At 43.8% G+C, this 22,163-nt stretch overlaps 1 protein-coding gene across 2 annotated transcripts in view; it reads right to left on the bottom strand.

Moving 5' to 3' along the window:
• Nucleotides 1–1,338: 1,338 nt before the first annotated feature.
• Nucleotides 1,339–22,163, bottom strand: part of Foxk2 (forkhead box K2) — a 47,104-nt gene continuing 26,279 nt past the window's right edge. Inside the window, exons 3-9 of one of the 2 annotated variants that reach the window (XM_059272339.1) lie at nucleotides 20,527–20,674; nucleotides 16,958–17,104; nucleotides 11,066–11,259; nucleotides 10,251–10,426; nucleotides 8,541–8,837; nucleotides 7,657–7,866; nucleotides 1,339–2,024 (exon numbers count right to left, since the gene is read on the bottom strand). In XM_059272339.1, the coding sequence (XP_059128322.1) occupies nucleotides 1,828–2,024; nucleotides 7,657–7,866; nucleotides 8,541–8,837; nucleotides 10,251–10,426; nucleotides 11,066–11,259; nucleotides 16,958–17,104; nucleotides 20,527–20,674 (1,369 nt within the window). In that variant the 3' untranslated portion in view covers nucleotides 1,339–1,827. The remainder of the gene's footprint in view (nucleotides 2,025–7,656; nucleotides 7,867–8,540; nucleotides 8,838–10,250; nucleotides 10,427–11,065; nucleotides 11,260–16,957; nucleotides 17,105–20,526; nucleotides 20,675–22,163) is intronic. The other variant, XM_059272340.1, reaches the window with a different exon arrangement.

Genomic DNA, 22,163 nt, shown 5'->3' with positions numbered 1-22,163 from the left:
CCGAAGTACTTTGCAAACTGCAAACCTTTAAGAAATACACATTCCAAGGTTACCTGTAAAATGGTAGAGGAGGCAGACTGCCGCTTGGAGGGGCTCCAGTCCCCCAGGCTGCAGTCCAAAGGCAGACTGCTGTGGGAACACACATGTTCTCACTCACATGTTCACTCACATGATGTCTCACCTTTATTGTTTAAGTGGCTGAGTTATATAAATCCAGCTTGTTAACTCCATTAACGTCAACACGCATCATCTGCAGTAACATTGTGACGGCTCCATACTGTGGGTGAAGCAATACTTAGAACAGACTTATCATATTTGGTCTTTATGTAAATAATGTTTTAAATTGCCTAAATATACCATTCTGAGCCATTTCATTCTACCAGGAAAATACAGGATCCCCCCCCCCTTAAAAAAATTAAATACCAAAATAACTACATTTAAATAAATAACGTTATGATGATTTAAAAAAAAAAAAAAAAAAACCTCACAATGAGACTAACACCCTCTGCCTGCTGCTCAGGTCTAAGTCCAGAATGCTCTGGAAAGATGAGCGGTGATCCTGAGTGTGGGCTAGGCTGCTGGCCTCCCACCTTTCCTCACCCTTCCCTCTTAAATTTTACTTATATGACATAAGTCAAACTTAGTGTGGTACTTCATTCTGAAAAGCCAGAGAAACCTCTTAAGAATCAGAAACCTCTTAAGATGCTTGATACTTGGCCACTGGGTCTTACTTCTAAGACCCTCAAGTTAACTGGCAACATCTCTCCAACAGCTCTTGCTGTGAGTGTGCCATGCAGATAACCAGTCAGATGCCAGAAGCCAGAGCTGACCCCTAAGACTCTCCAGGTTCTGGGAGAGATCTATGACCTCGATCTAAAAAGGTGTGAAAAAAGCCTGGATCTGTTTCCCAAGGGAGGGAGGGAGGGGTCTGTTGCTTTAAGCATACACAATATGTAGGAGACTCGTTTTACTAGAGTGGGAAATTACGCCACAGACAAAGTCAACATAAAGAAACAGACAACAAAACCCGCAAGAGTTACGTGCAGCCTGAAGGCTAGAAGGCTCCCGGGGTCCCTTGCCCCATGCCCCCTGGCCTCATGGGTCCATGCAGCCTCAGTCCACCCACCCTCTACAATGGCACAGGGTAGGTCAATTCATCAGGTAACTGCTCTGAACGGAAACGGGCAAGTAGGTATCCTAAGGGAGTGCCACCCAAACACAGGCAGGACAGACTAGAGCAAACCATCCCATGGGCTGAAAACAAACCACAGAAACAAACAGAATGACGTTCTTTCCCCCAAATGAATCTCAAATTTCCAGAGTAGAAATGGAGTGATATGAAATGTCAAAGACCCCATTATTTAGTAAAGAAAGGACATCTCCAAGTATTCTAATTCCACATGTAGACAACAAAATACTGTCTTGTCTCTCAGCCCTAGCCTTCAGGTCCTATGAGGGCAGCCGATGGCTGTGGCTCTGTCAGAGAGCCACAGGCAGCATGTGCTGCATCCGCACAAGAGACTCAGTCCTTCATGACCTGGAGTTCTTGCTTGTAGTAAAAGCTGAGCCCACAGATGACAGCCCAGCGAGTGCTCTGTAGGAGACACCACCTCTGGAACCAGGGTTGCTGTTGTGGGTCTGTTCAAGTGTAACTTGTCTTTAAATTAAGGAGTTTTAAGGCCACCTGGGTTCATGTTTTCAGTGCTAAGAGGTGAAGTCCAACCGCAGGGCCCTTTACCCACTGAGGATGCGCTCCCTGCTTCAGAAGAGGCAGCATCTCCTTTTGGCACCACAAAGTTGATGTCTGAAGGAAAGGTCTCCCAGCAGCTAGTTCTGGATCCCCTTTTCTCTCATAGCTGCTGGTGGCGCATCCACACTCAGGGCAATGACAATGCTCTCGCCATCTTCTGCTTTAATTCGCTTGAGCTCTGGCTGTTCTGCCTGGTCACCATTCTGGCGCTTTGTGGGCAGGGATGCCGATGCTGATGCATGGGTTGCCAACATATGGAGAGGACTCGCCACTGCTGAAGAGAGACAGTGAATCAGAACCCCATGCTATTGCATAAAACCTTGACCACAAAGCCCACCCTAGCACTCCAAATCTACTGAACCTTGCAGAGAACCCCAGGGATGGCCCTGTAGGGCCAAAGGCAGAGGATCCTAAACAGAGGAAATCAGGAAAGCTGCAGCAGTCAAAGCCTGGCTAGTGGGTATTTCCATCAACAGGATAAATTTTGTAGCTTCTAAAGACGCACAAGCTACTTGAGCTCAGTGTTGTCAAGACAGGGTGGCTTCTGTTCACCTGGAGAACAGAAAGCTATTTCCTACCAAGGAAGAAATGAGGCTATTCTGGTTTCAAAGACAGCCATTTTTCACCTGTTCAAACCATTACCTAAAGCATTTGTCTATAAAGTAGACACACTTACACTAGCAAGTTAACATAGAACTTGCCACCAAACCTGAGAACTTGACTTAGAACATACATGGTGGAAGGAGAAAACTGACCCCCACAGTTGCCCTCTGACCTTCATGTGTACCCCCCCTCTCCCTGAGTACAATAAATGTCTTTTGGGGGAACACATCCAGGAGATACCCACAGGTCCTCCATTCCTCTCCTTTCTTTTCTTTTTGATAGTCTCACTACGTAGCTTTGGCTGGCCTGGAACTCATAAGAGATCCGTCTCCCTCTGGCCCCAGTGCAACAAACAGCAACCCAGCCCTGACTGTTTTAAAGGCTAAACTTCCAGCTGAGGCAGCAAGCAGTCAGGCAATGCCAACTTGTCTGAGTGAGCCACAGTACCTAGGTGTCATCAGAATGATCCTAAGGAGTTCTATTGAAGCAACTGTTTACATGAGATAAATACTGAGCAAAGTACATTACCCGCCAACCTAGATGAGTCTCACGACATTAACAAGACAGGATTCTCAGTGAAAGAAGAGCTCTGTTCCACATTTAGCCTTCACACTGCAGCAATCCTCTTTTCTGTCTGGAAGGTCTGACTTAAATGGCCTCACACCTAAATGAGTAGACTCCTTAAAGTCGATTTTTCTCAAGTTGTGATCTTCCTGCCTTAGCCTCCTGAATATCTTATCAGCATGTGCCACCACAACCTGCAAGGTCTCTTTTCTCATACATGCATATACTCATGTACATTAGTCCTGCTGGTTGTTTCTCTAAATAGCTCCAATGTGTCAATGGAGCACTCTTCTTTCAAGCTTAAGCTCTCCTTGTCACAGGTGGTGGCATTCCCAAGACATGTAAGTCATCAAGTCACCAGGGAACAAGAAGGAAGCCATACAATCAAGAGCACACTGGCTGCCTAACTTCAGACTAGCTCACTGCCTATGGAAGGAAAGAACCCTGTCCTCCAGCCCAGGTACAGACAAAGCCCCTTTGAATTGCCAGACACTTTAGAGCACAGCTTCATAGCTCCACAGGCACCAGTTAAATAGGATCACAGCATGAACACTGCTGTAAAGGAAGTGAAGACCCTGCTCCTGTCCTATACACAGCCTGCTGGTTTTTATTATTTTTGTAAGGCTAGGAATGGAACTCAGAGTCTTGTGCATGCTAGACAAGCTCCGTCATATCCCTACCCCATTGTACATGCAGCATGAACTGCCATGAGAACTTGGGAAAACATGTTAAAGTCTGGGAAGGGCATATCCAACTCTAAGTGGCAGTCATGTCATCAAGCTGCTATGGAGAAGGCACTAGCCACCCTTCTCAGCTCTTCCTGATATGTTGGTGCTGAGCTTGGCCAGCTGCCTAATCATCCCTAAAGGGTGTAGGACATAAGTGCTCAGGGCCTGGGCACGTGGCCTAGGCATCCTCAAGCCCAGGCTATCTCTAGCTTGTCTTGGAACTCAAATCTTGACTTTACAGCCTCAAGCCAGAGGTGTTCTTCCTCAGCTCCAGCCTGTGTACTTCTACAAACATCTCCCACACAGGTTCTGCCCTGCCCCCTTCCTGAGCTGTGAGGAAAAAGACATGAATCCAACATGAGCAGGAGAGCCTCCCCACCCAAGCCAGGGCTATGAACTGGGAGCACTGCAAAGAGGAAGAGCTGCTGTGCTGGTCCTCACTGCACTCCACCTCCTGCAAGGGTTTGCAGACAGACAAGACCACAGACTTTAACTGGAAAAAGATGTACACCCTCAAGTACATGTATCTGGAAGTATAGGTGGAACATCAACACAGGATACAATGTCACTGCTGTGACTTCAGGTCACAGCCACTGTAACAGCACAAGGCAGGACTTTGGCATGAAGACTGTTCTCCCAGTAGATCAGAGACATTATGAGGGACTGCATGCATTATAAAATAACCTGGCTGGGCAGTGGTGGTGCACGCCTTTCATCCCAGCATTTGGGAGGAAGAGGCAGGCAGATATCTGAGTTCAAGGTCAGCCCGGTCTACAGAGTACCAGGATAGTCAGGGCTACAGAGAAAACCTGTCTCAAGAAACCAAATGAACAAAACAAAACAAAACAAAAACAAAAACAAAAACAACCCTGCAACCCTGCCTTCTGCCACATGTCAGCAGGAAGGTCTTGAATAGTAGGCAGAGCCTTGACATTAAACGGGCCAACAACCCTAAGAGCCAGTAATTTTGTGTGCATTATAAATTCTCTAGTGTCCCCCAATCCTGAGTGAACTAAGGGCCAATCACAATCAGCCTGTTTAAGAGCACTTGCTGCCCTTCCAGAGGATCCAAGTCTAGTTCTCAACATCACTCAGGTCAGGTGGCTCATAACCAACTCTAACTCCAGTTTCAGGGGTAAATCTTTAAAAACAAAAAACAAAGTACTCCATAAGGCAGGTTTAAAGAGGATGCCTTGGTTCTCCCACTGGTTTATTCACGTGTGTGCCACAGTTCTCCTTCCCTGGAAATTTTCCATGGATGAGAACAATGGGCACCAAGAGCAGTATTCTCTACTTCCAATTTCTTCAATCTCTCAAAATTCAAAAGTCAAACATCTAAACAGTGAGAACACTGCTACACAGCAAAGCCTCAACAAAATTTGAGGGTGCTTAAGTAGTGGCATCCCTGTACTAACATACAGCTTCTTATACCTGGGTCACAACACTGAACACGGAGGTGACCCCCCTTACAAACTGGCCAACAATAGACAGTTTCTGAATAGGCAATGACCCCACCCCAAAAAAACACATAATGAATCTAAGTGTCGGAGCCTGATTTCTAAACAAGCACTGGCACTGCTCATGCCACTATGCCACGCAATGCCACACAATGCCACCAAAGGCTTCAGGAAACACCTTGGCTCAGACTCATGAGTCTTCGTTATGAAATGCAATGGGTAATGTATATACAAAGTTTCCTACTACCATAGTAACATGGAGGTTTAATTATGGTATTAATTAAAAAGAAGAGTATTTCCCTACCATTATTCCCCAGCATTTAAATACCAAATTAGCATATTTTGCATTGCACTGTTAAAATGTTCAAACACTGCTTGAGTTGCTAACAATTTTCATTTAAAAAAAAAAAAATCATTCAATAAAATTTGTATTGGGAGCCGGGCGGTGGTGGCACACGCCTTTAATCTCAGCACTCGGCAGGCAGAGCCAGGCGGATCTCTGTGAGTTCGAGGCTAGCCTGGGCTACCAAGTGAGTTCCAGGAAAGGCGCAAAGCTACACAGAGAAACCCTGTCTCGAAAAAGAAAAAAAAAATTTGTATTGGGATTAGAACAGAGTATCCAACAACTAATGACCTTACATATTCTATTTTGTACTATGTATGAGATGTTGTCTCCTCAGCATTGGTGACTATACATACAGTCTTTATAGTTAGACTATAAAGCAGGTAAAAGCACTTGCTGCTTGACCACTAGAGTTCAATTCTAAAAACACAAATGTGGAAAAAGAGAACAGACTCCACAAAGTTGTCCTGACCTCCACATGTGTACTACGTATGGCACATGTACCCCACCATACAGTTTTATAATTTTTTTTTTTTTTTTGGTTTTTTGAGACAGGGTTTCTCCGTGTAGTTTTGGTGCCTGTCCTGGATCTCGCTCTGTAGACCAGGCTGGCCTTGAACTCACAGAGATTCTCCTGGCTCTGCCTCCTGAGTGCTGAGATTAAAGGCGTGCACCACTGCTGCCTGCTGTTTCATAAATTTTTTGTAAGATTTTTATTTATGTGCATGTTTGTAAATCTTTGTGTATGTGCAAACTTGTCAATGTGGGTACCTGGAGAGGCCAGAGGACACTGTCAGATCCTGTGGAGCTGGAGTTATAGGTGTTTGCTGAACTCATATCCTCTAGAAGAATAGCAAGTGCTCCTAATCATTTACTTTCTCTAGCCCCAATTTTTTTTAAAGAACATATCAACTCTGAAAAATGTGAAGCTGCTCTAAGTCCTGTAGTATCAAATATTAAGGCAAGATTAACTTCTCTAAGAAGTAACTAAGCACATACATCTTATAACTATGCAGCAGAGTTTGTCTTACAGGCCAGTGTAAGCTAGCTTGGCAGATAAAGGTGCTGTCTCCATGGGACAACCTAAGTTTGATCCCTAGACCCCATATAAAGAACCAACTCAACAAAGTTGTCCTCTGACCTTCACATACAACACACACAGTTTATATTCCCACTGAACACTAGAGTTCATCTCTTTCTGCTTGCTAACAGTAGACACAATGTGACCAGCTGCCTCAAGCTCCATGATAGACTATATTCTTAAACTCTGAGCCCAAACAAACCCTTGTTACATTAAATTAAATTGTTAGGTATTTGTCCCAGAGACAAAGAGACACCTATTTGCAAACCTATATATTTCTATATATCTAGGATGTTGTAAAAATTTCTGGGGAGAGACTGCAAAAATAGCTCAGTGGTTAAGAACACTGGCTGCTCTTACAGAGAAACCATGTTCAATTCCCGACAGCCACAAGGCAGCTAACAACTGTCTGCAACTCTAGTTCCAGGGGGATCTGACACCTTCTTCTGGCCTATGTGGGCACTGAATGTATGCGTTACACAGATGTACATACAGGCAAAGCACCCATACACACAAAATTGCTGTGGATATCGCTCTATGTAAATAAACACTGATTGGCCAGACAGGAAGTATAGGCGAGACTAACAGATAGGAGAATTAAGGAAGGAGGAAGGATAGGAGGGACCGCCTGGAGCCGCCCCAGGAAAAGGAAGATGTAAAGTACCGGTAAGCCACAAGCCACATGGCAAAGTAAAGATTAATAGAAATGGGCTAAATATAAGAGTAAGAGCTAGACAATGATAGGCCTGAGCTAATGGCCAAGCAGTTTAAATAATGTAAGAGTCTGTGTGTTTATTTTATAAGTGGGTTCCGGGACTGGCGGGACTTGGAGGGAGCTGGAGAGAAATTCTCCAGCTACACAAAATATAAGTAAGTAAATGAATAAATGAAAATAAAAATATTTCTAGGGACAAAGGGGCTGTAGTTACTCTAATGTGAGCCCCCATGGCCAACTCCCACAGCATCCCTTGCACTTCCCATGGCTTCAAAACTCAAACATTTCTACAGACAAAAAATACTAAGTCAAATCAGAACCAAACATGGAATGCTTCTGTCCATGAGTTAAAAACCTCTGGTCCCAGTTGAAACATCTAGAGAGCCAGTAAGAGACACAAACAAATGCGTCTTACCGTTGTTCACCTGGCTGTGCACTGCTGTAGGCATTGGTACCACATGAGTTCCATTCTGCGTTACAGTTTTTATTGGAAGCTGGTGTTGACCTAAAGGCGCCTGTTGTACTATGGTCACTGTCTGCACAGGGGTACCCTGGGATGTCTGGATGATTCGGCTAGCAGCGCCTAGTGTGGCTGGGCTAATTGCAGGGACAGGCTCTACTTTCACTGAAATCAAAAGAAAAGGAAGAGATGATATATTGTTGCAAAGCCAAGATTTCAGCAGTTTAAAAACAAGTCATGATGGCACAAGCCTAATTCTGACATGGGTATCACAGGACTGGCACCCCAGCTACTGTCAAGGATAAGACAAGAAGATTGCAAGTTAAGGCCAGTCTGGGTACTGGCTTACAAAGTAAGTTCAAGACTAGTTGGGGCAACTTGAAACTGTGTCTTAAAAAAAAAAAAAAAATCAAAAAGGCTGGGGACATACCTCAGCCATAGAGCACTTGCCTGACATGTACAGGGTTTGACGCCTAGTGTTGCAAAAATGTTTAAAGCCAAGTAATGGGATGGAGAGATGGCTCAATGGCTGAGAGGACATACTACTCTCATAGAGGACCTGGTTTTGATTCCCAGCACCCATGTTGGTCAATAACTCTACGTCCAAGAGGACCCATCACCTCTGACCTCCAAGGGTACGTGTGTGTGTGTCGTGTACTTGGTGATATAAGGTTTATCTAGGATGTTTGTGGACCCTATTTCCAGCACCGCTACCCAGAAAAGGAAGAAACAAACAATCGCATAAAAACTTAGAAATATATTAAAACAGGCCAGGACAACTGAGCCTGTGATTTACATGGGAATGAAAAGCCAACAGGAGATGCCGTCTCCTTGCTCACCTTTGACTTCTCTGTGGTCGCCATTCTCTTGTGGTTCTGCCTTAGGAGGAGCCAGCACCGCAGCCTGAGTGACCACAGCTTGTCCAGCAACTGTGTATGTGTTTGCTGGGGCCAGACCAGCCACACTGGTCACTGACACTGCTGGTATCTGGTGGACAACATGGACCGTCTGCACAACAGGCGGCTGGGAGGTGGGTGTGGTCACTGGGGTTGCAACAGTGTAGGTGACAGGCTTGATGGCCGGGGGCAGCTGCCGCTGGACAGTGATTAGGACAGGCTGACTGGAGAGAGGTGACCCTGTGGGAGAAAAGACATGAGCAGGGTTAAGGCTCGCATCGCCCTCGGTCTCAGTTTCCACACTTGGCTCTTTTAACACGAACACTACACTTTAAAATACAGAACGTTACTAACGAGAGACATGTAGTATATTTTTATTAAAATTTTTCAAGATTTATTTTTGTTTATTTTGAGTGTTTTGCTTGCTTTCATGTCTGTGCATCATATGTGTGCCTGGTGCCCACAGAGGTTAGAAGAGGGCACTGAATACTCTGGAACTGGAACTATGGATAGTTGCGAACCACAATGTAGTTGTGAACATGAACCCAGGTCCTCTGCAAGAGCAGAGAATGCTCTCAACCACAGAGCCATTTCTTCTGCTGAAAATTTAGTATCTTAACAGGGACATTTAGTTTCCATATCTAATTATTTAAAAACTCCAAACTTTGCTTTGTTTTGATTTCTCACAAAACCTTTCAATGGTTACTCCTTCAAGAATATGCCCTATATAGGGGCCCAGAGACACGAGCCATCCTCACCCTGGTAGGACACAGGCACAAAGCTCAGAAGCAGACCTAGACTTTCACAGCCACTCCCTTTGGCTTTCAGCAAGTGGACATCAGCAGCTGCAGACAGGTGGCAGCCTACAGTTTCTCTGGACCATCCATCATGCTTAGTGGTAAAAATGCTCATCTTCCAACCTTACCCAAGCACACTTTTTATTCTATATTATGATTTTGCAAATAAAGTGGCAATATTCATCTACTCATTAAATGAATATATTTTTATTCCAATCAGTGCCTAGTTTGTGTAACTTCTTTTAGTGGGAAGAGGATTTTTTTTTTAAATGAAGTAATTGAGAAATAGTCTTTTGAATTTTGTTTTTAGAAACAGGGTTTTACTATGTATCCCAGGCTGGCCCTAACCTCACAGCAATCCTGTTGCCTCAGCCTCTTGGTTGGGGTACTATCACTACCACACCTGGACTCTGATAAAAAAAGAAAAGGGGCCGGGCGGTGGTGGCACACGCCTTTAATCCCAGCACTCGGCAGGCAGAGGCAGGCGGATCTTTGTGAGTTCGAAGCCAGCCTGGTCTACAGAGCATGTTCCAGGAAAGGTGCAAAGAAAGGTGCAAAGCTACACAGAGAAACCCTGTCTCGAAAAACCAAAAAAAAAAAAAAAAAAAAAGGAGAGGGGAGAGAGGGGAGGAGAAAGAAGGGGAGGGGAGAAGAGGAGAGAAGAAAAAGAAAAACTTCCCAGTGCCACTGGGTTTTCCAAAACATTCCACATAAAATGCAGGTACTGTACATAAGTACCAGGCACAAGGTACAAAGCTTCCTAAGGCTTCTACCACTGCTTTAATGGCAAATGCGGGCATCTTTGTCTGGCCCCACTGCCTAACCACCACCACCACCTCTCCTCCTGTGGTCTCACCTGGTGCACTCTGGGCAAACCGCGCCTCCTGGATGACGGCAAGTTTGGGCTGTGAAGCGCCAGGCTCAGGCTCCAAGGGGGCAGGGGAGCCCTCCCTCGACAGGCTCTCAGGGGTCTGGGCGCCACTGGAGTGAGCAGACAACACTCCCGCATGGTTGGGAGAAGCTGGGGCACTCCTGGGTCACCAAAAGAAGACAGTGGGTTTTCACAGTGATGTTCTAGAGAGGACTTATCCATTCAATCTCACTTTGTAAAGGGGAGCCTTCTGTCTCCTGCCAATTGAGTGTAGTTCTGTGTTCTGACTTTCTCTCCCATGCATGTCAGAGGCTGCTCAGTTCATGAAAAGGCTGGTACCCTCCCTGAGCAGTTCCTGTGCAGCCAGCCAGCAGGACACAGCTGTGAGCAGATTGTGAGGCCTTAAGGCTTCTCATAAGCTCATTTCTTTTCCATTAAAAACAGTGTCAATAAGTTAAAGTGTTTGGTTTTAAAATCAGGCAAATGAGAAATCTTGAGTTTATAGAACTGAAGGCAGATTTAAAGGATTTTTCACATGCCAAAAGGAAGGAAAACACAGTGTGGTCCCATGACCTTGCCTACTGGGGTCTAATTACTTTAAGATGTGCAACAAGTTCAAGGAATCAGCTAACAAACAGGTGGAACCCGTGACAGTAAGAAACATAACCAACCTTTTCCCCAACTCCCACCCCAACGCCAGGAAGGGCATCCGCAGGCCTTCATTTTTGGAAAGAAGCTCACCAGCACACCAAGGTGATATTACCAACTGTGGGTGCGGTCTCTGGTTCCTGTGTCCTTACCTAGAGGAGAGCGGTCCCAGGGGGGTTCTAAAGCAAGGCACGCCCCTAGGCCGTCTCTTCCTAAAAGCCTGCTCTACCAGCTTGCTCTCGGAGGCTGGATCTATCCTCCAGAAGGAGCCTTTGCCTGGTTCTTCCTGGGAACGTGGCACTTTGATGAAATAACGGTTCAGAGAGAGATTGTGGCGAATTGAATTCTATGAAACATAAAAAAATACGTAGAATTCATATAATTCTTTGTTGAGAAAAGAAGATGTGCCCAAGCCTTAGTGTCCTGTAAAGCAGAAACCTAGATGCTCAATGCAGACACAAGAGTGAGGCTTCAAGGCCCAGCATTCCCTGGCTGAATGAGAATGCTCTGGGTTGGAGCCTTTGTGGCCACAACTCAGGGAATCTCAGGTGGAGAGGGGGAACCTGGGCATGGGAAGGATGAGGGCTCTGCCATCTCCCGCCATCTCCCATGTCTACCTCCTTTTAAGGCAGGACACATGCCTGTCACTGCCTCCTTGACTTTTGCCAGGTGGAATCAAGACTAAATCGCCAACTCTTTCTGTTTGAAGACAAACGGCTGACAGAAGCCACTCCTTTAAAAATGTTTGTTATTTCATGTTTTTGCACATAATTACCTGACAGAATCTGTCATGCCATATAACTAGTATACTAACTAGAATAGAATAAAGTATTTATTTTGCAAGTCAGCAAAGACCAGGAGTTATAACTGACTCCACCTTCCAGTCAAGTACTTGGCTCTGTATTTGAAAGAACATCCATGTATTTATTTGAACTTTCTCAATAACTCCATTAGGAAAGCCGAGAAAAACCAATTCCTAAGCCGTCACTCTTTCTTCTTCAGAAAGTTCAGCTTCAAGTTTTCCAGGAGTCTGAGATAGTGCCTGTTGTGACCTGAATGTGACCACACCATTGAAGTACATGTAGGATGAAAAGTTATGAATTAACAGGTATTATCTCATAGTCTTACAACTTTGAGTACATTTAAAATCAAAATTTCAAAATGGTAATAACTCAAAATAAAATCTGGGGATATCAAAAAAATCCCTAATTTTCTCAATTTCCCATTTACCTTCTAATAAAACTAGCCATGGCCTAAAGTTCTGACTTGTCACAGGCAGCCAAGAAATCTAACAAATTGAACATTGTTCAGCATTACTTTACAATCAATCCCAGGGACTGTTCCAGAAGCAGCTAGTCACAGGCAGGAAACAAGGCCTCTGACTATTCTCTGGACCTGAGTTACATCGTGAGCAGTGTGAAGGGGCCACGCTGTGTCTGACTCATTGAGATTTAGAATACCGTTATAAACCAAGATATGTGATACGATGTTTTGTTATCAGGTGTTGCTGACAACCAACCTTTCTTCCAATTCCAGAAAATCAAAGGGGACTGTTCTTGGTGCCCATCATACACAGAAGGCAAACCTTCACCAGCTGCATTCAGACCTTTCAGGTTTGGAGGAGAGGCAGAGTCAAAGACTGTATGTTAAGAGAATCAACCCAGACAAAGATGACACAGGCTCAACACCCCTAATTCAAAACCCCCAAATCATGGACAGCGGCGCGCGCCTTTAATCCCAGCACTCGGGAGGCAGAGGCAGGTGGATCTCTGTGAATTCGAGGCCAGACTGGTCTACAGAGCGAGTTCCAGGGCAGTCAGGGCAGTCACACAGAGAAACCCTGTCTCAAAACAGCAAAACACAAACCAAAACAAAATAAAAACCCAAATCTAAAACTTTGAGGGCAACATGATGCTCCAGTAGAAAATCTGTACTTGCCTTTATGTGCCAAACTGACATCAAACATGAGTCCCACACTCAGAGCACAAAGCCACAGTATAGAAGACATTCCATAGACCCGGGCTACACTAGCCCAAGGGAACAACTTCGTTTGCATGTTATTAGCATAGTGGGAAAATGGAAACGAACTAGGCTTTCCATCCACCATGAGCCATGAAAGCTGTTCCTCTGCTACCATTCACGTGCTTACGAGACTCATGTAGTACTTGGGATCAGGGAACTGATACTTTCAGTTCTGAATATTAACAGAATCCACCTAACCACCCCCTTCCAGAAATCTGTATTCAGTATGAGGTAAAATTCATAAATGGTCACCTGCAATTTCCTAACCAACACTCTTAAAATAGGAGGAAGTGACAAGATACTTAGTTCAGAGACAAACAGAAAATCACGCATTTTCCATATAATTTTAGGTCTATATACTATGGCCAAGCCTAAGATTAATGTGCCTTCAATCTGCTCTTAAAAGTATGAAAATCCTAATTGATACTCTGGTGACCTATAAATTAGTGTAATCTTTTTTTTTTTTTTTTTTGGTTTTTCGAGACAGGGTTTCTCTGGTTAGCTTTGCGCCTTTCCTGGAACTCACTTGGTAGCCCAGGCTGGCCTCGAACTCACAGAGATCCGCCTGGCTCTGCCTCCCGAGTGCTGGGATTAAAGGCGTGCGCCACCACGGCCCGGCAAATTAGTGTAATCTTAAGAGTAATTTTTGGTAATATTTTGTGTATGCTCTAATAAATAAAGCTGGCCTTAAGATCAGAGGTCAAAGCCAGCCACTAGTTAGAGGAGAGGCCAGGCAGTGGTGGCACGCACCTTTAATCCCAGCACTTGGGATCTTATGCCTTTGCTCCCAGTATTTGGGAGGCTCATGTACCTTTAATCCCAGCACTAGGGAGGTTGAGACAGGAAGTGATATGGCTGGGCGAAGAAAGGAATATAAGACAGGAAAAAAACAGGAGCTCAATCCTTTCAGCTGAGGAGTTGGTGAGGTGAGAGGTGGCTGTGGCTTGTTCCTTTGTCTCTCTGATCTTTCAGCATTTACCCCGATAACTGGCTCCACATTTTTATTAAGACCAATTAGGATTCGTGCTACAGTAATTCTTTGTCTTTCTTCAGAGACACAAAGCAGGCTGCAGTTCTTCAATGTAAATATAAAGAGCACCTAAACCAAGCGATGCTCAGCTCTGAGCATTCCTAGTAGGCAGCCATCCCAGCTTAGTGCCTGAACTCCAGCTCCTATCACTCTGCATTCTCATCTGATGGTCTGGTCTCTTCCCAGGATGACAGCCCAGTCTTTTCATATGTTTTTATAGGCACAGTAAACATCCCATTCCAGGCTGGGTACAATTATAAAATTATAAGTAATCATTTTGGAAGCAGGTATTACAGTGCATTTGTAACCCCAGCTATTTGGGAGGCTGAGGCAGGAATATCACAAGTTTGAGGCCAGCCTAGGCAACACAGGGAGACTTGATAGGCAAAGGGTGAGGGGGGGAGGTACTGTGACAGAAAATATAAACATAAATATTCTTTCTATACAATCACTCAGACTGTACCATTTTATGGTAGAATTTCCTGTGTAAATTAACAAAAAAGCTGTTCAATGAGAAGACCCTGTTAATATCCTAAAAGTCAGACTGAATTATGGACACAGGCTTTTGAGATGGGGAGGGGGCACTCATATCCTCCAAATCCACTGCTAGAGAAGAGGACTCAGGTGGAAACCCACCTCGGTGCCTGTGTGTGCCATTGTGTGTGTAGGCCAGAAAACAGCTTCAAGGTTCATTTGTTAGGAGCCAAACACATTGGTATTTTGTGAGACAGGGTCTCTGACCAGGCCTAAGGCTGTCTGGCCAGTGAGTCCAAGGGAAATGACCGTATTCAACCTCCCCAGCAGCTAGATTTTTACATGGATTCTGTCGACGGAACTCAAGTCCTTGTGCACAAGTTGTAACTGTTGATTTTTTTTTTTTTTAACCAATTGATATATTTCTCCAGCCCTGGAAATCGAATTTTCTTAAATAGGCTATTCTATTGGGAGGTCTCTTCCCTTCCCCTCCCCCAAAAGAAATGTCAGAATGAATAAGGTCTGACATATGGAGATTTAAGTGATAGTTTTTGGAAAGGTAGCCAAGCTCTCATGGCAGTAAAAGACCTAATAAATGTCAATATCCCCAAGTCCAGGATAGGAGCAAGTTAAAAATGCATGCCCATGAGTTTAAAGAGATTCTGGAGCAGGCAATCCCTCTATCCCTAAATTATGTGGAGCCAGAAGGCATGAAGCATTCCTGGAGCAGCCACACTCAGGTGAGAGGCACAGTCATCTTAGGAACCTTGATCTGTACAGAGAAGAATATGTCTGGGTAAAAAGAAGAGTTAACAGACATTCAACAGCAAAGGGTCTTCTTGCAGTTGCATTGTACTTCCCTGCCCTAAGTGGTTGTAAAGTCATTCCCAGTTGCTGGCAAGAATCAGAGCCCAGGGTCATGTCTTACAGCACAAGCTGGTCTTACCCTCCCAAGCTCTTTTGCAAGAAAGCTTCGTGACCTCAGGATCCCTCAGGGAAGTATATACCAGAAACACACAGACATAACCAACCACACCGAAGTCTTACTCAAGCTTTCAGAAATACTTCGTCAAGGCCCCTGTAAACAGGTATTTCAAATCAGTCTTACTCAAGCTTTCAGAAATACTTCGTCAAGGCCCCTGTAAACAGGTATTTCAAATCATCAGAATTCTGAATGTTAAAAAACAATAACAAGCCAGGCGGTGGTGGTACATGCCTTTAATCCCAGCACTCGGGAGGCAGAGGCAGGTGAATCTGTGTGAGTTCAAGGCCAGCTTTCCTGGAACAAATCGAGTTCCAGGAAAGGCGCAAAGCTACACAGAGTAACCCTGTCTCAACCCCCCCCACCCCAAAAATAAATAAAAAATAATAAAAAATTATCTTTATTCATCAAACCAAAGCCTCAAAATAATGCTGTTGTCATTCCTGGTTATTTAATGAATTAAAAAAAAATTCACAATACATCTCTTTTATTGTTTTTTGTTTAACATTCTGCATTCCAAACCTAAGCTTGCCCAAATCACCTCAATTTCTCAAGTTTTCTACACATCCAGTAAATGGCAACATAGAACTGATACACAGAGAAAAGCCTGAGCAATGGATGGTTTAAAACTTACAGGGAGGCCGGGTGGGACGCACACCTTTCATCTTTGCACTTGTAAGTCAGAGCCAGGCAGATCTCTGTGAGTTCAAGGCTAGTCTGGTCTACATTGTGAGTTCCAGAACAGCCAGAGCTGCATAGTGAGACCCTTTCTCAAAAAACAAACAAACAAACAAACAAACCCAAAAATCAATAACGAAACCTAAACAAACACAAACAAAACCTTCCTGGGAACTCCAGCCCCCGGAACAGCAGCACTGTGAAGAGGCTGGAGGTGCAGGTTCTTTAGATGGGGAGAGCGCTGCAAAGTAACTGTATATAATACAGGCCAAGAATAAAAACTCTATCCTAGCCGGCAGTGGTGGTGCACGCCTTTAATCCCAACACTTGGGAGGCAGAGGCAGGCAGATCTCTGTGAGTTTGAGGCCAGCCTGGTTTACAGAGCTAGTTCCAGGACAGGCTCCAAAGATACACAGAGAAACTCTGTCTTGAAAAAAACCAAAAACCAAAACAAAACAAAACAACAACAACAACAACAAAAAAAAAAACCCTCAATTCTAAAAAGAGGGATAATACCAGTAAAACTGTTTAAAAAACTGTCTCTGTGAAATGTAAAGTTCCTATATTTCCTGAAGCAGAGGTGAATGAGTAAGAATGGACTCCAGTTTACTATCCTAGGCTTTATGTATCCCAGGGAAAACCTGATTTCCCAGATAGTAAAAGCATCCGTTTCAGTTTTCTTCAGAACTGCTGCTCCTTCTGTGTAGAAGAGCAGGGAACTATCAGGCCTAGCACTCTCAGTGGGAGACTCCCTCCTCCAATGACTTCTAGCATTTAAAAAAAGCATAATTTTAACATCTTCTCTGAACAAGCAGCATCTTCAACGCACAGGATGAGAGCAAGCTGAAATGGACTTACCTGCCAGCCCTTGTCTGCAGTCCTGTAGTATGGATAGTTTTTAGTGATGTGTGTATAAATTCCATTGAGGGTGAGCTGCTTATCAGGAGCCATTGTAATTGCTTGTACTATCAACTGTGCATAGGAGTAAGGTGGCTTTGAGTCATCCTGTGTTAGAAAAAAAAAGCACCGAAGAGTCAAGAGTATTCTTTTAGGTATTCTTGCAACAGTGCTGGTTTTTTTGTTGTTGCTATTGTTTTCCAAGACAGGGTTTCTCTGTGTAGCCCTGGCTGTCTTGGAACTCACTCTGTAGACCAGGCTGACCTCAAACTCAGAGATCTGACTGCCTCTGCCTCTCAAGTGCTGGGATGAAAGGTGTATGCCACCATCACCTGGCAACAATGGTGTTTCTATTATAAAAGTAATATAATTGGGAAGATTTGGGAAAAATAAGTAGAAAAATTGTAGAACACCATAGAAAGATTAAAAATCATATAAGAAGCCAGGAGTGGTGGTACATGCCTTTAATCCCAGTACCCAGGAGGCAGAAGGAGGTGGATCTCTGAGTTTGAGGCCAGCCTGGTCTACGAAGAGTTTCAGGACAGCCAGGGCTGTTACACAGAGAAATGCTATGGGGTGGGGGGTAATCACATAGGAGAAAATAAAACTGATCAAGGCCACTGGACTTCAGTGAAATCCAAAGCAATTCGTATCAAGAAACACCTTGTGACATGGAGAGGAACTGGTGACTCCAGGTGTGATGCAGAGCAAGCAGCAGCCCAATCGTGGTGCTGATGGGGATCTTCCCATACACCAGAAGTCACAGGAGCACTCGAGACAGAACAGTTCAAATGCCAAGGTTCTACATGTAAAATCATGCCTGTGAAGAACTCAAACAGAGTCACTGCTCATTCTAGTCTGCTGATAGCTCCATTTTTCCAACATATTAAAATCTCACATTTATCAGCATAAGCCTCTGAGGACAGAGTTCCTAGTTCCTATATGAACTTCTGGAAAATAGCAAAACAATATAAATTAAAAGAAGCAATCAGGAGGCTGGAGAGATGGCTCAGAGGTTAAGAGCACTGGCTGCTCTTCCAGAGGTCCTGAGTTCAATTCCCAGGAAGCACATGGTGGCTCACAACCATCTATAATGACATCTGGTGCCCTCTTCTGGTGTGCAGGCATACATGCAGGCAGAACACTGTATATATAATAAATAAATAAATAAATCTTTAAAAAAGAAAAGGAAGCAATCTATAAAAGAATATATTCAAATGATATCACTTATTCAAAGCACATTCAGTATAAGGCCTGGATTTGATCACCAGCACTGCAAGGATATAAACTGTTCACACATAAAGCATATACTTTCGTTTATTCATTTATTTATTTATTTAACGTATGGGTATTTTGTCTGTACGTTTATCTCTGCACCATGTGTACGTAGTGCCATGTAGGACAGAAGAGAGAATCAGATTCCCTTAGAACTGGAGTTACGGTTTGTTAGCCACCATGTGGGTGCTAAGATTTGAACCCATGTCCTTTGGAAAAGTAGTTAGTATTCTTAACTGCTGAGCTACATCTCCAGACTCTTCCCCAACCCTGACTTTTAGTTTTAGATTTTACATAGTTCTAAAACAAACCATTATTGTGCTACATAGTGAATTTAAGGCCAGCCTACAGAATAAGACCCTATCTCAAAAAACAAAATAAGAACAAGAACACCATCTCACTAGAGATGCACTTAGGGATAAGGGCAGAATCAGAAGGCATAAAAGAACAGAGCTGATCAAAGATGAAACAGTTTTGTCCTGTAAGTTGATGGTACAGAGATGTTTGGCAATTCTCTCCATTAAGGAAAACCTTAACCATCCAACCAGTGCCAGCATCCAGCCCACTTTAAATGGCTAACCTTATTTTGCTATCACTTAGGCTACAAAAGGCTCTGCCTAAGCACCCACAAGAGCACATTCCAAGTTTCTAGGAAAAGAACCAGGGATAATAAGAACCTGAGTCTGAGATATGGATGAGAAGCTGTCTTTACAACATGTGCTCGACTCCATCCCTGATCAAACAGCCAATATATTCCTAGGGCTTTTTTCTTACAAGTTTCTAAGGATGTTTTCATTTGTCCGGGAGTCAGTTCTCTTCTTCTACTATGTGGATCCCAGGAATCAAACTCAGACCTTCAGTCTTGGTAACAAGTGCCTTTATCTGCTAATCTATTTTGCTGGCCTTAAAAATGCTGTTTTTGTGTTTTTAGAAACAATGTCTCACTAACTACCTCCAATGGTCTGAAACTTGCTATGTAGACCAGAATGGCCTTGAACTCAAGAAATCCTCCCACCTCTTCCTCCCAAGTGCCGAAATTAAAGGCATACCATACTGAGCATAAAAATACTTTTTATTTTTAAATAATTTAATATAGAAAATGCTCAGAATATACCCAAATGGGTGGAACAAATTTTGCAAAGTGAGCATCAGTATAGCCAGTACCCAGCAGCTCCTGCATGGCCCTTAGTCTACAACTCCTGCCTCATAAAGACCACTATTAGCTCTGGCAGTATAGTCACTAAGTTTCTACTGTGATGTTTCACTCCAACACCGAAGAATGCCTCTGTGTGCACAAGGTACACAGCTATGACTTGCTCACTCCATGGCTCTGTTGTGTTCTGTGTGAACATGTCACATTTTTCAAATATATAATGGAAGTAACAACAGGTACAGACTGTTTTTTCTTAACACTACAACAACAGCCTTTCTGTTACTAACAATTTCATACATATTCAGCTATCAGCACTGTGCCTACAGTAGCCCTAGGGTCTTCACATGTGTGGTGAAGGATTTAAAAAATGCACTACAAACCCTCATACCTATGGCATATTCAGAGTTACGCCAGAATCAAATCCATATAGATGCCTATTTCACTGAGGTGGTGTGCTGGTTAGTTTCTGTCCACTTGACATAAACGAGGCTGGGCGGTTATGGCGCACACCTTTAATCCCAGCACTCAGGAGGCAGAGCCAGGCGGATCTCTGTGAGTTCGAAGCCAGCCTGACCTACAGAGCTAGTCCAGGACAGGCTCCAAAGCTACAGAGAAACCCTGTCTCGAAAAACAAAAACAAAAACAAAAAACAAAAAACAAAACAAAACAAAAGACAAACGAGGATCAATGGGGAAGAGCTCTATTGAGGAATTACCTCTATCAAAGTAGCCTATAGGAATATCTGTGGTGTATTTTCTTGACTAATTATTGATGTGAAAGGGGCTAAGCCACTGTCAGCAGTGCCACCCCTGGCAGGTGATTCTGGACGGTATAAGCAAGCAAAAGGCATTCCTCTCATGGTCTCTGCTTCAGTTCCTGCTTCTGGATTCCTGCCCTGACCTTCCTCAGTAATGGACCATTATATGGATGTGTAAGACACACCAACCCTTTCCTCCCCTAAGATGCTTTTGGTCAGGGTTTTATTACAACAACAGGGAAACTGAGCTAAAACAACATGGTGTTCCTAAAAGGACTTGTCACACAGATGACCAATGTTTACATAATGTTCCCCAGGCCCAGGTACAAGACTATAGATATTTACCTTTGGGCTGTCTCCACCTGAAGCTTCCTTTTCATTTTCTGGCTGTGAACTGTCAGCCATTAAATTGAGGTCAGATGGTATCACACGGCCCACTTTGTACCCTGAAGATCCTGCTCCCCGGGGACTGGATGGGCAGGAGTTTGCAGCACTGTGAAAGAGGAGGGGGAGAAAGTCTACTTTACAGCAAACATAGCACTGTTTTTTTTTTTTTTTTAAAGATTTATTTATTTATTATGGATACAGTGTTCTGCCTACACGCATCCCTGCAGGCCAGAAGAGGGCACCAGATCTCATTACAGATGGTCGTGAGCCACCATGTGGTTGCTGGGAATTGAACTCAGGACCTTTGGAAGAACAAGCAGTGCTCTTAACCTCTGAGCCATCTCTCCAGCCCCCTGTTTTTCAATAAATATCTCAGATCAAGGAAAACAAACATTTCTTTTTTAAGATGTATTTATTTAATTTTTTTAATGTGTTTTGCCTCATGTATGCTTATGTGAGTGACTAAAGGAGGCCAGGATAGGGTGTTGGATCTCCTAGAATTGGAGTTACATTTCTCCAGCGCCACTTTTCCTGAAACAGCCCTTCATTCTGTACTGCAGACTGGTCTTAAACATGCAGCAATTTTCTGGCCTTAGTTTCTGAAGCACTGGAATTGTATGTGCTACCATGTCTATCTAGCTAAACTGAAAAAAAAGAAAAACGAGAATAGCAGTATTTCTTTTTTTTTTTTTTTCCGGAGCTGAGGACGGAACCCAGGGCCTTGTGCTTGCTAGGCAAGTGCTCTACCACTGAGCTAAATCCCAAACCCAAGAATAGCAGTATTTCTTAAGAAAAAAATGTACTTCTAGGAATTCTTTGTGGTATTTAAGATTTCCTCATGTAGCAATGTGTCAGGAAATGCAACTGTCAAGACAAACAGTGAGAAGGCAGTGTTCCATTTATTCTTCCAGAGAAAGTAAGCCATCACAGCCAATAGCAATTTAAATTTTTTTTTTTTAATTTATGTGCATTAGTGTTTTGCCTGTATGAATGTCTGTGTGAGGGTATCAGATCCTCTGGAGCTGGAGTTATAGATGGCTGTGAGCTGCCATGTAGATGCTGGGAAGTAAACCTGGGTCCTCTGGAAAAGCAGCCAGTTCTCTTAACTTCTGAGACATTTCTCCAGCCCCAAACTTAACTTTTTTTAAAAGATTTATATTACATGTTTGAAGTGTTTACCTATGTATACATGTACCATACGAATGCCTGGTGTGTGTGGAGGCCAGAAGAGGGTGTTGGATTTCCTGGAACTGGAATTAGATGTTTGTGAGCTGCTACGCTGTGCTGGGAACTGACCCTGGGTCCCTCTGTAAGAGCAGGAAGTGCTCTAAGACTGAGCCATTTCTCTGGCCCCTTAAAAATTTAAATTTCAGCTTCTGAGTATGGTACCTAAAGACTCAGTCACTCTCAGTCTATGAGAAGTTTTGGAAGAAATATAATTAGATAATCTGTCAGCTCTTCAATGAAAATACATATTTTAAAAAGTGGAAATAGGACTAGACTTACTGCTGGGATCCAGAAGGCAGGAGGACCTCTATGAGCTGGGGGGGGGACGGGACAGAAGGAAGAGCCCCAGACTTAGTCATCAGGGTTAG

This window comes from Peromyscus eremicus, chromosome 8a, assembly GCF_949786415.1.
Source record: "Peromyscus eremicus chromosome 8a, PerEre_H2_v1, whole genome shotgun sequence".
NCBI lineage: Eukaryota > Metazoa > Chordata > Mammalia > Rodentia > Cricetidae > Peromyscus > Peromyscus eremicus.
Note: the sequence above shows the minus strand (reverse complement) of the source record. Positions and strands in the feature narration are given on the sequence as shown.